General features: G+C 33.6%; 2 protein-coding genes across 2 annotated transcripts; one reads left to right on the top strand and one right to left on the bottom strand.

The window, feature by feature from the left end:
• Positions 1–1,349: 1,349 nt before the first annotated feature.
• LOC125844790 (GDSL esterase/lipase At5g03610-like) lies at positions 1,350–5,209 on the bottom strand. The gene is made up of 5 exons (XM_049524122.1): positions 5,102–5,209; positions 4,187–4,402; positions 3,290–3,576; positions 1,884–2,190; positions 1,350–1,735 (listed from the first exon to the last, which is right to left on the bottom strand). The coding sequence occupies exons 1-5, from the start codon at positions 5,166–5,168 to the stop codon at positions 1,554–1,556; spliced, it is 1,059 nt and encodes a 352-aa protein (XP_049380079.1). The 5' UTR covers positions 5,169–5,209; the 3' UTR covers positions 1,350–1,553.
• Positions 5,210–6,721: 1,512 nt separating this feature from the next.
• Positions 6,722–12,994, top strand: LOC125843855 (protein SUPPRESSOR OF K(+) TRANSPORT GROWTH DEFECT 1-like). The gene is made up of 9 exons (XM_049523070.1): positions 6,722–7,008; positions 7,690–8,281; positions 9,642–9,747; positions 10,177–10,375; positions 11,152–11,223; positions 11,291–11,365; positions 11,458–11,556; positions 11,712–11,867; positions 12,712–12,994. The coding sequence occupies exons 2-9, from the start codon at positions 7,807–7,809 to the stop codon at positions 12,835–12,837; spliced, it is 1,308 nt and encodes a 435-aa protein (XP_049379027.1). The 5' UTR covers positions 6,722–7,008; positions 7,690–7,806; the 3' UTR covers positions 12,838–12,994.
• Positions 12,995–13,015: the final 21 nt, after the last annotated feature.

Here is a 13,015-nt window from a genome sequence, read left to right as displayed (position 1 = left end):
TCAACTTACAAAATGATTATCTAGACACCTCCAAAATTTACGTGTCACCTCAGCATCTAATGTTCACGAGACACATAAGAGACGAGTTACATTGGAGTATTTTAATTGCCAGTTGAGGTGTCTAGAAATGCACTTTCAAAATTAAAATATTTACTTGCCAAATAAAGTCAATTTTAAATGTGTGTTTATGTATTATGTCTTCTGAAAAATGAACATCAATGAGAAAAACCGATCTCGCCATCAGCTCGACTAAGAGTTACGCCATCGAAAGCAGACATGCTTGATTCTCGTCCTTTGACCACTCCTCTTACTAGTGGTACCGAGCTTCCCAAGTTGGATGTCACTTCCAGCTAACGCGTGAAACACTCCGCCTGAGGAGTACGGTCGCAAGACCAAAACTCTTTCGATTCGAAAAAATGTGGTGCGGATTCATCTTCCATAGATCAAATTGTTTCGTGGATTGGATTTCACTTTGCTACCCCTGGGGGATCAGAGAAAAGTCTACTTGCATTTGTTAAGCATGTGAAAAAGGTTTCCTGCACGCTCCGTCCTCGAAGCGAAGAAAGAGGAGCAGGAACAAGAAGCTGTCCTCTTTTCAATCTATATCAGATCTAACATATATTCTTTGCAAGACACAAGATCTCCCCAACTAAAGAACATATTCCTTTTTCATTATTGGTCTTGGTTGAATATTACTCTTAAAAAGAAATTTCCACTGAAAATAAAAATTCCCTTTTATTTTCTATCAAAACTCTAATTTCACCGATTCTCTCTAAATTCTAATAGGACTATTAGATTACATGTAATATACATATAATATACACACTATACATATACTAATATATGTACCTACACATAGCATATACAATATTTGAAGCATATAAATAGTATATACATCATCGAGTTGGTAAGCTATTGGCCGAATTGTACATTTGTGTAAGTCCCCTTAACATATATCTTCCGTTTAAATTTATGTGGCATACGTTCTTTTTAGTCAGTTCTAGAAAAGGATACACTTCTCATTTATCCTTTTTGAGAAAAGTTTATAATTGGACAAATGTTATACTGATATGTTTAAAATCACAACTTTGAATTTTTTTGTACATAGCTATAGAATTTATGACATGGGTAAGACCATATATTTTTTTTTTTAAAAAAAGAACATTTCCTTCTTAAACTTCACATAAATTCAAACTACATACATCATATAAACTAAAAAAAAATGAAGGAAAAGAAGTAGTTCAGTCACTACTTCAATTTGATAAGTAATTTGTGTGATTTAATGTTTACTTCAATAATATCACAAACATGATGATGAAGATTTGACATACCATAAGATACAAGAAAATAAAGAAGAATAAGGGACAATAATTTTTACAAAATGTAATCGACATATAATATATAACATGTACACTATCAATGCATATGTTGTGTATAGATATGTATATTGTATACATAGTGTGTATATTGAGTACAAATTAGTATACACAACTTATACATATTTTTAAATTAAATGATCGAATGGTTCAAACACGTAATCATCCCTATATGGTTTACAATAAGGAACTTAGAGAAGGTTTTAGAGCAGAAAAAACAGCAAACCAGCCTTGTTGAGAAGGATGAATTACATCCCAGAAGAATGAAAGTTCTGGATTTTTGCATAATACATAGTTCTTCTTATCTCCACAAATTCCCATGCAACATGGTTTCAATGGATTCTCAAAGTTTGAATTTCCTAAAAAAAAATGAAAGATTAATTAGGGGTAAAAAATTCAATAAATACACGATAAAACCGCGAATTAGTGCATATGGTGTAAAATGCATACTTAATTTAACGTGCGTGTGATCAAAGTTCAGTAACCATACATGAAATTAACTATTACCTGGATGGTTTTGTTGTATGTTCAAGGCAGTCATGAAGGCACTATAGAGATCAATAATGAAGAAAATTGGTCTACTAGTTTGATTGTTGAGTTTGTCTATTATTTGATGTAACATTTGATTGTGAAATATTGAAAGAGAATTGGCATTTTCACTACAATTCTCATAAGAAGAACTAATTGTCATTTTTGGCAAACAGCCTATGGGTTCCATTGCTGTTATTCCTATTTTTTGAACTCCTAATCCATGTATACGTCTAAGGTTTAATTCAAGTTGACTTAATAATGATTTAGTAACATTGCCCAAATCCTGCACCAAAAAAAATAATAATTAGAAAATATGATCTAGCATTTTATTATGGTAATGACTAGAAGAAATTAATTAATGAATATTTTTTATATTTAGAGGGGGGTTTAATTGTTTATATTGGCTAATTAAATGACATTTAAAGTAGTTATTGGAGATGATTAAAAAATAATGAGATCGAGAGCAAGAGAACCATGGTTGGTGGAGTTATAAGCACTCTTTCATCCTTAACCAGATATTTTGGGTTTTAGTCAAAGGATACAAAGTCATCTTTGTTAGAGAATCTTTACCACTTAATGTGAAACTTTCTGGTGTGAATCCAATTTTTATCGGATTTCAATGTGTATACTGACACTGAAATGATGAATCTGAAGAAGAAGGAAAAAAAAACTTCCCTAGCTAAATCTAGCGATTTCTTGCTTCTATGGGTGTTTTTTTTTTTTGGGGTGGGTGGGTGGGGTTGGGTTGGTACTTGGTCCTCACCCGGTGTCTGATACAAGTATTAGGTGGAGTAAATTTCCATATATATTGAAGGTGTGACGCCCAACTTAAAATAAAAAGTCCCATATCTGTAAAACACATGAAAGATGTTGGGTATATAAGTAAGCATATCTTACCAACTAGGGACGCGTTTTAAATTCATTGCGGGCCTAAACCCAGAGCGGATAGTATCACTAGCGGATTAGGCTGTTACAGAAGATAAAACACTTTCTAATAAAGATGACTTTGTATCCATTATTAAGACTTAATCAAGGATGACTTTCTTTCTTTTTTTTGTTGGAACTCCATCATGGTACTTCTCAAAGACATTTGCTAGGTAAGCAAATCACTAGCGGATTAGGCCGTTACAGAAGATAAAACACTTTCTAATAAAGATGACTTTGTATCCATTATTAAGACTTAATCAAGGATGACTTTCTTTCTTTTTTTTGTTGGAACTCCATCATGGTACTTCTCAAAGACATTTGCTAGGTAAGCAAACGCAAGAAAATAAGACCATATAGATAACCAAACAATTCTAGATACATTATTTAATTACCTCCATATTGTTGAATATATATATACACACATAAAAGTTAGGTTAGTTTAACAACTTAATTACCTCCATATTGTTGTTATTTTTGGTGATGAAAGTAGCATAATCATTGCCTGCCACAGACACAATAGCAATTGATGAACTCATCTTCTCTTTGTTGTACACTTGTTCCTCTTCTTCAACAAGTTGTTGAAAATAATTTATTTGTGTTGTCATATTTGGTTGGTTAACAAAAGTATTGAATACACCTGTGCCTCCATATGCAAAATTTACCCCATAATTATCCATTTCATGTGATGATATTTTCTTTCTATTAGCATAAGGTTGTGGAGATTTTATACCAAGGAATGAAGCTGCATTAATTAATTACAAAGTCAAATATTAAGTAATTAAAAAAATTAATAGAAATTTAAACTTATTGAAAATGCGAAATTTAGAGATTTTCTAGAACATGAGTACATCATCAGAATACAGATAAAAGAGCAAAAAGAAAGTATTAAGTCATGAAAATCATTCTGGCCTTATTACTCCGATCGAGCAAATAACTCAATATTAAACAAGTACATCTTTTAGTCTTTCGGAAACATGATCCAGCAGACTATATAAGATCAAATTCTAAGAAATATGAACATAGAATACTTGATTTTGCGGAAAGATCATGTGTTCACGTTTATCATAATTTAATTTTGAAAGTAAAATCCGCCCCTGATTGGATGGGTTGGTTAGTCTATAACTCATTAATTTATTAATTATTAATTCAATTCATAATTTTGATAGTCTTAATTCACTCATTTGAGACCACTAATATAAAGAATTAAAAAGAAAAGAAAGGGCAGTCGTTTGATGTACAGAATGTTTCACGTTAGCAGGATTCAAAGAAGAGTGGCACCCTAGAGATGTTACGTTATGCATGGAAATAACATAACCTAATGCAAACATTAGTGACACAGACGATGTACGTACCAATAAAATCAGTGAGTACGAGGCCGTCGGAGAATCTTCCAGAAGGATAACCAGGATAAGTGAAGCCATAAGGCTGTTTCCAAGAACTAGACATAGATTTTGGCCAATTCCCAGTATCTACATATGAGTCTCCAAAAACAAACAGTTTAATTTCGCCATGTTTGTGCTTCCCATGTTGTCTTTTGAGTACAACATCAACCTCCTCAATCATGTCAACTGCAACAAAAAAAAAAAAAAAGATGCTGACCAAGGGAGGATCCAATATTACAATACTGAATATATCTGGATTCAGTACTTTTGACACGAAACATAAGGTTACGTATAAAAAATCATTAAAATTGCAACAAATAGCAGATATACACATTAACTTCAGAAATATAATGAGTTCAATGCTAAAAAACCTTAAATATTGAATTCATAAAATTTAGATCTTAAATATCAGTATATTCGCATGTGAATCTCCTAGACTTTTTTTCTTGAAACGTAATGATTTGGCACCTGGGCCTTACTCAACCCCAAAAGCTAGTAAAGGAGGGTATCCCTTCCCTCTACTGATATGAGACTTCTTAAGCAAATCGAACAAACAAATTGAAATTTGTTGAGAATATAATTAAATAATAAAAATGTATTATTTCTATCAGTTTAAACTTTTAGATGAGATAGTCACACACTTCAACATAGTATCAGAGCAGACAAAAGTCCTGAATCAAAATCTCGTTGTCACCCATATCAAAAAGAATTTCCACATGCTCAGCCATGAAAAAGAATTAGGCCCACAAATAAAAAAACGTATTAAAAATATAATTAAATAATAAAACTGCTCTCTCTAACAGCTTAATTAACCTTTAAGCTTTTAGATTCAACAAAATTAAACTTTATCTTAAACTACTACAATTTATGAGTGATGAAATTTACCAGGAGGAAAAGTGGTCATATAAGCATAGATACATAAACAGCATAAGAAGTAGGCTTTATTTCCCATTTTTTGAGTAATACTGCAAGAACAAAAAAATGTTGCTATCCATTAAATTAAAAACTATGTATATATAGAGGGTATATTTCTTTTTGACATGTTACGTGTCACAAAATAAATTAATCAGCGTGGAATAAGCTAAGGTTCATTAAATTTCTTATCTTCTCATTCAAAAGTAAACACAAGTTTTCCATATTTCCCTTATTAGTTAATCCAACATTTAGTAGTTGTAATGTGAATAAATAGACAAATTAGTTTTCATTAGGCAAAACTTTATTAGGGTAACGTACCACCATGAGGATAAGTGGTCTTAAATTATTTCTTTCTCCATCCACTTTTATTTGTTATGTTGCGTTTTTCGAAAGTCAATTTAACTAATTTTCAAAATTAAATTAGATTACATTTGTTCGATATTTAAAAAAATTAGATATTCAAAAACTGTATGAAAAGTACATAAATTGCATTTTTTTGCATATTAATATGATGAAAAAATACATCGTAAAATGTTAGTCAAAGTTTTTATAGTTTAACTCTAAAAAAGGAAACTATGACAATTAAAAGTGGATGGAGAATGGAGATAGTAACTATCTACTTTTAAAGGTTATTGGGTGTAATTTCATATTTATTTTCAAATAATTTGATATTATTTGTGATTTTTCTTGAAAGTGCACAAATACCTAAATTCGAAATCATTATTTAAGTTGTATCGGAAGTTATTATTATTACTTTTTATATAAATTTATCAACTTCAAAATAGCTTAAGATATATAATAAGATATATAAGACTGAAATTGTAAGTATTTGTGTCTGAAATTTGATTTACAAAAGAATAGAATTATAAGAGTTCATGTTTGAAGTTTGATAAACTTTGGACATTTTGAAGTGTGGTATTAGTTTGCCAAGGTCAAATTTTTGGATATTATTACTCAAAATTTTACTTGATTTGTCAAAGCCAACTTTGAATATTTATATAAGGCGAAACTTTAAATATTTTTACATGAATCCGAGTATGTATATGACAAAATTTTATATATTTTGCATGAAGTTTAGGTATATGTATAGCTAAACTTGAGACATATATATCTCATATTAGATTTTTAAAATTTTTGTTGTGCTCTTCTTCTACTCACAAAATTCTTACCCTCGATTATGTTCTTTACAAAACACTTATTCAATTCTTTAGATTTTTAGTACAGTAGTAAGATCATTCAATGGGATAAATTTTTTCATATAATAAAATATCGATGATAACTAATATAACACGATCAAGACCTAATTCTCACTTCAATTGAGATTAATTAATACATATTTTGACTTCGTTAAAATCATATTAATTTAATATAAACACTCAACTCGAACTTTCATATGCGAATAAAGTTTTACCTCCCAAGTCACATATGCTTGATAACTTGGACAAGAATAACTATTGAACAAAGAAAAGAAACTATTATATAATAAAAACATTAGTAATATCTATTATCATAATATATAATATAATTTTTGTTAAAATCAAATTATTTAATTTGCATAAATTTAAAACAATTATACTTAAATCTGAAATTGGTGATATTTTATTTTATTTTATTGGAAAAAGTTCAAAGGAGAAAAAAAAAAGAAAAAAAAAAAGGAAAGGAGGAGGAATTGCCAGTCTGATTTTTCTGGAATTTGTGATTTGGAAGTTGACACCACCAAATTCCAACTCCAAACTAATCAAATCTCAAATTTTTAACTACAATTCCTTCTCCAAATTTTCCAAAATTTTGCAGATTCTATAACGCGTTCGTTGAAAAAGTTGAATTTCCCGGATTTTTTCTTTTTCATTAGAGCTTTGATTTTTGCTGATTTACAGGTTTGTTGATTTCGTTTCCCTCAATTTCAGATACCCTTTTCGTAGTTTGTTTTGGATTTGCTTTTGCATGTGTTAATTATATTGATCTTGAAAACTAGAATTTTAGATTATTCTATTAGTTATGTTTAGGTACTTCTATACTGCGTTTGGTTGATTTTGATCAGATGCAAAAGGGGTTGTTGTTTTTTGGAAGAAATAGCTAAAAGATAGAAACTTGGTGTCTGGGGTTTGTAAGTTTTGAAGAAATAGTTGAAATTTAAGGATATGGTTTCTGATTGAGTGGTTTTGGGGAAATAATTTTGAAGATTGAGCTTGGTTTTGAAATTCAAACTGGAATTGATGATTGATCGAATCGAATTATGTATGTTGTTTAGTTGAAGTATACAGATGTTTTCTGAACTGGGTTTCTTTGATTTTGATCATATGCAGTAGGGGTTGTTGTTTTTTGGGAAAACATAGTTAAGAATAACAATCTTGTTGCTACAGTCGTATTTTTAATCTGTTTTTGAGTGGAGGAACTAACGGAAACAGCCTCTCTACCTTCTCAAGTTAGGGGTAAGGATGCGTATACATTATCCTCCCGAAACCCCACCTTTGTGATTGCACTGGGTTTGTTGTTGTTGTTTGTATGGTTATAAATGATAACTTGGTTTCTTGACAGAGTTGTTTTTTGGTGAACAGGAAATCGTAAGAAAAGTAAGACTTGGGGGAGGATTGAGGTGTAGTTTGTTGAACGTGGGTTCGGTTGCTTGTTAAAAGTTTCAAGCTTTGATTTTGCATGTGGTTTGTGATTATAAGATGTATAGCAATTTCAAGGAGCAGGCAGTAGCTTATGTGAAGCAGGCAGTTGAGGAAGATAATGCTGGAAATTATGCAAAGGCTTTCTCTCTATATATGAATGCTTTGGAGTATTTTAAAACTCATCTGAAATATGAGAAGAATCCCAAGATTAAGGAAGCAATTACCCAGAAGTTTGTGGAGTATTTGAGGAGGGCTGAGGAGATTCGTTCTGTTCTAGATGAGGGAGGTGGTGGGCCGACGTCCAATGGAGATGCTGCTGTTGCGTCGCGCGCAAAGTCAAAGCCAAAGAATGGAGGAGGAGGAGGAGAGGGTGATGATTCAGAGAATGTAAAGTTAAGAGCTGGGCTTAATTCCGCTATTGTAAGGGAAAAACCTAATGTGAAGTGGAATGATGTAGCAGGGCTTGAGAGTGCCAAGCAGGCATTGCAAGAGGCTGTTATCCTACCGGTTAAGTTTCCTCAGTTTTTCACTGGTTAGTTTGCCACTTCTCTTTTCTGTGTTTTTGTACATAAATTAGATATAAGCTTGTTATAAAGAAGTGAATTAAGGTTTAAAGATGTCGTACCATTCCTCTGGATAATTTATACTAGTATGTAACATCTTCAGTTCAAAGTGTTTTTGGCTTTCAATTTTTGTAGCATAATTTTTGCTTATATCAGTCTACTGTATTGTCTGTTCAATAACTTATGTTTATCTTCCCTATATATTGGGGATAATATTTCCACTTTATAATTGTTTTGGTACACTACTTTACACCACCTCCTTTATATTGTAATAGGAATGTTAGTAAGTGCAGAATTCCACCCTAAACTCTTATAACCCTGATAATTTTTCTCTTAAACTAAATTACATTGCATTGTTGTCTCGAACTTTAACTTACCTTTTTGTGACTTATTAAAAATGAGGTTCCACATACTATTTCAATCCTCCTTATCATTTTTCTTCTTCCTCTCCTCTTTTCTCCTTTCCCTGTCTTCCTTTTTCCAACCAGCATCCACTTGTTGGACCTGCAGTTGGCTCTTATATTGGAAAGAGGGCAGAGGAGGAGCAGGAAGAGAGAAGATAAAGAAAATAAGCAGCACGAGATGGAGAAGGGAGGTGAGAGACTTCATGGGCTAGGCTGAGGCGACCAATACAGTGGATCTTAGTGAAAACAAAAGAAAAAGAACCTCCAATGGCAGCCTGGAGAGAGGGAATTATGTGAGGTTGAGGAGAGGTTGGCAGTGGGCTATACTGTCGAGAATTAGCAACAGCAGAAATAGGAGGATGAAAAACATAGGTGAGAAGAATTTGATTGTTAACTGTAGGTTACCATGGTGGTGGGAGTAGTAAATAGAAGGAAGGGGAAAAATAAAAATGGTAGGAGGTTTTGTGTTCCTGGTTTACCTCAACGTTATCTGGGATGTTTAAAGAAAGAGGCTGTTAAGTACACCTTTTGGGTTTAAGAATGAAAATAGTAAACAATTTAGTTTAAGGGGAAAATACTGCAGTTGTAAAGACTTAGTGATATTTTTTCTCCACAGCTAGGTTTTCCTTTTTGATATCGTTTGTGATTAGTCGCTTTTCTTTTTGAAACCAAGTACTGGGACCACTATCTTCTTTTTCTTCTGTGAACCTTATACCAAAATGGTGAAAAGAGTCATACAAGTGAAGTAGTCCCTTGGGGTATTTAGTTGGAGATCCTAAAGAAGGTATTTGAAACTGCAACTTCAAGAGTAATGCCACTTCCTGATAAGAAGTCGATAACTGTATGAAAATATTACGTAGAAGTCTTTTTATGTTCATAGTTTCTTGAGTTAGCATTCCTGTTTCATTGTTTACTTTCTTATTAGGCAAGCGTCGACCGTGGAGAGCCTTTCTGTTGTATGGTCCACCTGGAACAGGAAAGTCATACCTAGCAAAAGCTGTTGCAACAGAAGCAGATTCAACCTTTTTCAGGTAAGATGAAACTGGTGTGCGAGATTCAGGTTCTTCTGGATTTTATTAAATGGCAAAGGATATGTGTTAATGACATTTCCTTCTTATCCATTTCCTCTTGCATCATTTTGGAACTCTCTACCTTCAAGAAAATATATGCTCTCAATTCCACTTAGTGGAAAAGTTTTGTGTATATTTTAGTGTCCATTATTGTTGAAGTGCAATAACATTGAATAGAAGTAAACGGTAAGGACCATGCACAGTGGAAACATCTGCTTGTTATCCATTTCCCATTCATCACTCTCCCACACACAAGCATGCAGAGACACACTGCCTGGGAGAGGAAGGGTTTGGGAGACCAGAAATCAATATTTTATTCTGCCTAGTATCTTCGACTTCTTTAACAGACAAACATCATGTATCTGAAATTCTCCTGTCTTGGCTATGCAGTGTTTCTTCATCAGACCTTGTTTCAAAGTGGATGGGTGAAAGTGAAAAACTTGTGTCAAATCTATTCCAAATGGCCCGAGAAAGTTCTCCTTCAATAGTATTTATAGACGAAATTGACTCCCTGTGTGGCCAAAGAGGTGAGGGTAGTGAAAGTGAAGCATCGAGACGTATCAAAACTGAGCTTCTTGTACAGATGCAGGTAAATTATGTCGTGTGGATATATTGGAATTGCTTTCTTGATTCCGAGTTCTTATTTTCACTAATTAGCTACTGGCAGAATTATTCCTTAGCAAACTCGTCAAACTTTTTGCTTGGAGAAACAGAGGAATAGTAGTTAGATGTTAGTATATTACACATTATATCCTGGTTTGGTTAGGAATTTGAGAAAAAACTATATTCAATAGGATAGGGCTTTGAGTCTTCATTTTCTATTTTTTATTTTTGGATAGATGGAGTTCAGAGTGTTTTTAAGCAATTGTGCTGGAGTTCAGAGATCTCAGGCTTTGGTGCTTCCTTTGCTTTGAATACCATTACAACCTTATGGTATGATCCTTGAGAACTTGGGGGAAATTCCTTCAGCGTCCTTTCCTCTTGCCAATGCTTTTGTGTTCTGGGAACAGCCGTCATGTTCAAAAATTTTCTGCCTCTTTTGTTCTTTTAACATTTCTAAGCCATCATGCAACATAAAGCCCTTCCATTCTACCATTCCCTACCCTTGTTTGCAGTGCATTTTCAGAATTTTGAACTCTATAATTACTGTGAACTTGTCTTGCATCAGGAACGTTTCATTACAGTTATGAAGTTCTCGTATTCTTGTCTATCACTCGGAGCTTGCAAAAATGAGTTTAACTAAAGATTATTTGAGGCTTTTTTTTAATAACTGGAAATGAACCATGCTCTTTGTAGAATATTTTCAATAAATTTCATGATACTTTTCTATATTGCTTTAGGCTGACTATCTTCAATGCATTCTAGGGTGTAGGGCACGATGACGACAAAAAAGTTCTGGTTCTTGCAGCGACAAACACTCCCTACTCATTAGACCAGGTTAGAAGGGGGCCTTTCGACTGCTAGAGTTATTTCTCCTTTCCTGTCTAACGTGTAGCTTTCCCAGGCTATTAGACGGAGATTTGACAAAAGAATATACATTCCCCTACCAGATTTGAAGGCAAGGCAGCACATGTTCAAGGTACATGTGAAATATTTTAAGCTATCAGGAATCCTCCTGGCGCATTGGTCTCTGGTGTTATGACATACTAATCTTATTGTGTTCATGAGCAGGTACATTTAGGAGATACCCCTCACAACTTGACAGAAAGTGATTTTGAGCAACTAGCTCGGAAAACAGAAGGTTTTTCAGGTTCAGACATTTCTGTGTGTGTAAGTATCATAGTTTTAGCTGAAATAGTTTTTGAAGCTCTATTGTGTTTTTATTGAGTACTAGCTGGTCTAATATCCCAAGCAAATCAGTCAGCAAACTTCCTCAAAGGTAGCTGAAGTTAGTTTTTTTTCTCACATCCTCCTTCAAATGACAGGTAAATGAAGTCTTGTTTGAACCTGTACGTAAAACTCAAGATGCTGAGTTTTTCATTAAGACTAGTGATGGGTTGTGGGTGCCTTGTGGACCTAGACAACCAGGTGCTATTCAGACTAATATGCAGGAGCTTGCAGCAAAAGGCCTAGCTTCAAAGGTAATAACATAGACTGCTTCTGGCAGATCTGCTGACTACATTCTGATATTAGTTGTAGTCATGCCTTATATGATGCTGCCTGTATTGTGCCGTGGGTATTCACCAAATGAAAACTGCATAGAACATGCAATTGAAATTTGTGTCATACTTAACACTGCAGATGCGATGATCTCACAACAAGATTACACTGAGACATAGCAAAAGCCAAATAGTTTTCCTAGATATCAATAGTCTTCCTCACTAGACTTAGTTTAATTTTTACTCCCCCACCCCCCCTCCCATAGGAGTTATTTCTGTGGATAGTCTTTGTATTCAGATAGGACATTAAAACAGTCACTTCCTCTTTTTAAGTAAAAAAAAAACTTTAGGGTGGGGCGCGCGGGGGGAAGGGGGGAGTTTCATGACTAACCTGCATAGAGGTTGACTCCAAAAAGGGCCCGATTAATTCAAATTTTATTAAAAGAAGGATGAAAAGAGTTTGCTCTGGAAGTAGATATTGAAAAGCTCCAGGGTCTGTGCTGTCTTCAAAGTTGCTTATTGAACTATTAAAAAAATCATTGTGAAGCTCTTAAACAAGGATATTATACTTCTATGTGGCAATTGAATGGGCAGGGTATCCCTCGTATTTTTTTCTTGACCCAAGAGTTTTGAACCTCCTGATATTTATGATAAGCATGCCCTACTTTAAGTCAGTTCAGACTCTCATCTTTCCCACATTATTATTCTCTGTCAAGTGTATGGTTCTTGTGAATAGCTTGTCTCTGTAGAAAATTTTTTAGGACCAACTTTCTGCTAATGCAAGTATGGCTGTTTGTTGATACCAATTATTGGTTTACTGTTGCAGATTACACCACCACCAATCAGCATAAGGGATTTTGACAGAGTGCTATGGAAACAGAAGCCAACAGTAAGCAAAGCAGATCTTGAGGTGCATGAGAGATTCACGAAGGAGTTCGGTGAGGAAGGATGAAGGATCTTTGGTTTGCTATATAATTATGTAACTACTATAGCCGTGAAATATTTCAGATTTAGTCATCACTTCAATAAAACCCAACAGTGTGTGATAAAGAGAAATAATCAGTCTTGGTCCTTAATTTAAGGACCATTGAGCTGATGTTCAGTGATTACTGTTTTTGCTTTGTACAGCT

This window comes from Solanum stenotomum, chromosome 11 (assembly GCF_019186545.1).
Source record: "Solanum stenotomum isolate F172 chromosome 11, ASM1918654v1, whole genome shotgun sequence".
NCBI lineage: Eukaryota > Viridiplantae > Streptophyta > Magnoliopsida > Solanales > Solanaceae > Solanum > Solanum stenotomum.
The sequence above is the reverse complement of the archived record's forward strand: the minus strand, read 5'-3'. Positions and strand labels throughout refer to the sequence as shown.

Excerpts from the sequence above, each read along its gene's own strand:
- LOC125843855 (XM_049523070.1), top strand. The coding sequence starts at position 7,807 with ATGTATAGCAATTTCAAGGAGCAGGCAGTAGCTTATGTGAAGCAGGCA. Across the intron at positions 9,748-10,176 it reads GCAGATTCAACCTTTTTCAG|TGTTTCTTCATCAGACCTTG; the intron begins GTAAGATGAAAC and ends TTGGCTATGCAG. Across the intron at positions 11,557-11,711 it reads GTTCAGACATTTCTGTGTGT|GTAAATGAAGTCTTGTTTGA; the intron begins GTAAGTATCATA and ends TTCAAATGACAG.
- LOC125844790 (XM_049524122.1), bottom strand. The coding sequence starts at position 5,168 with ATGGGAAATAAAGCCTACTTCTTATGCTGTTTATGTATCTATGCTTAT. Across the intron at positions 3,577-4,186 it reads CGTACTCACTGATTTTATTG|CTTCATTCCTTGGTATAAAA; the intron begins GTACGTACATCG and ends TAATTAATGCAG. Across the intron at positions 2,191-3,289 it reads AAAATAACAACAATATGGAG|GATTTGGGCAATGTTACTAA; the intron begins GTAATTAAGTTG and ends TTTTTGGTGCAG.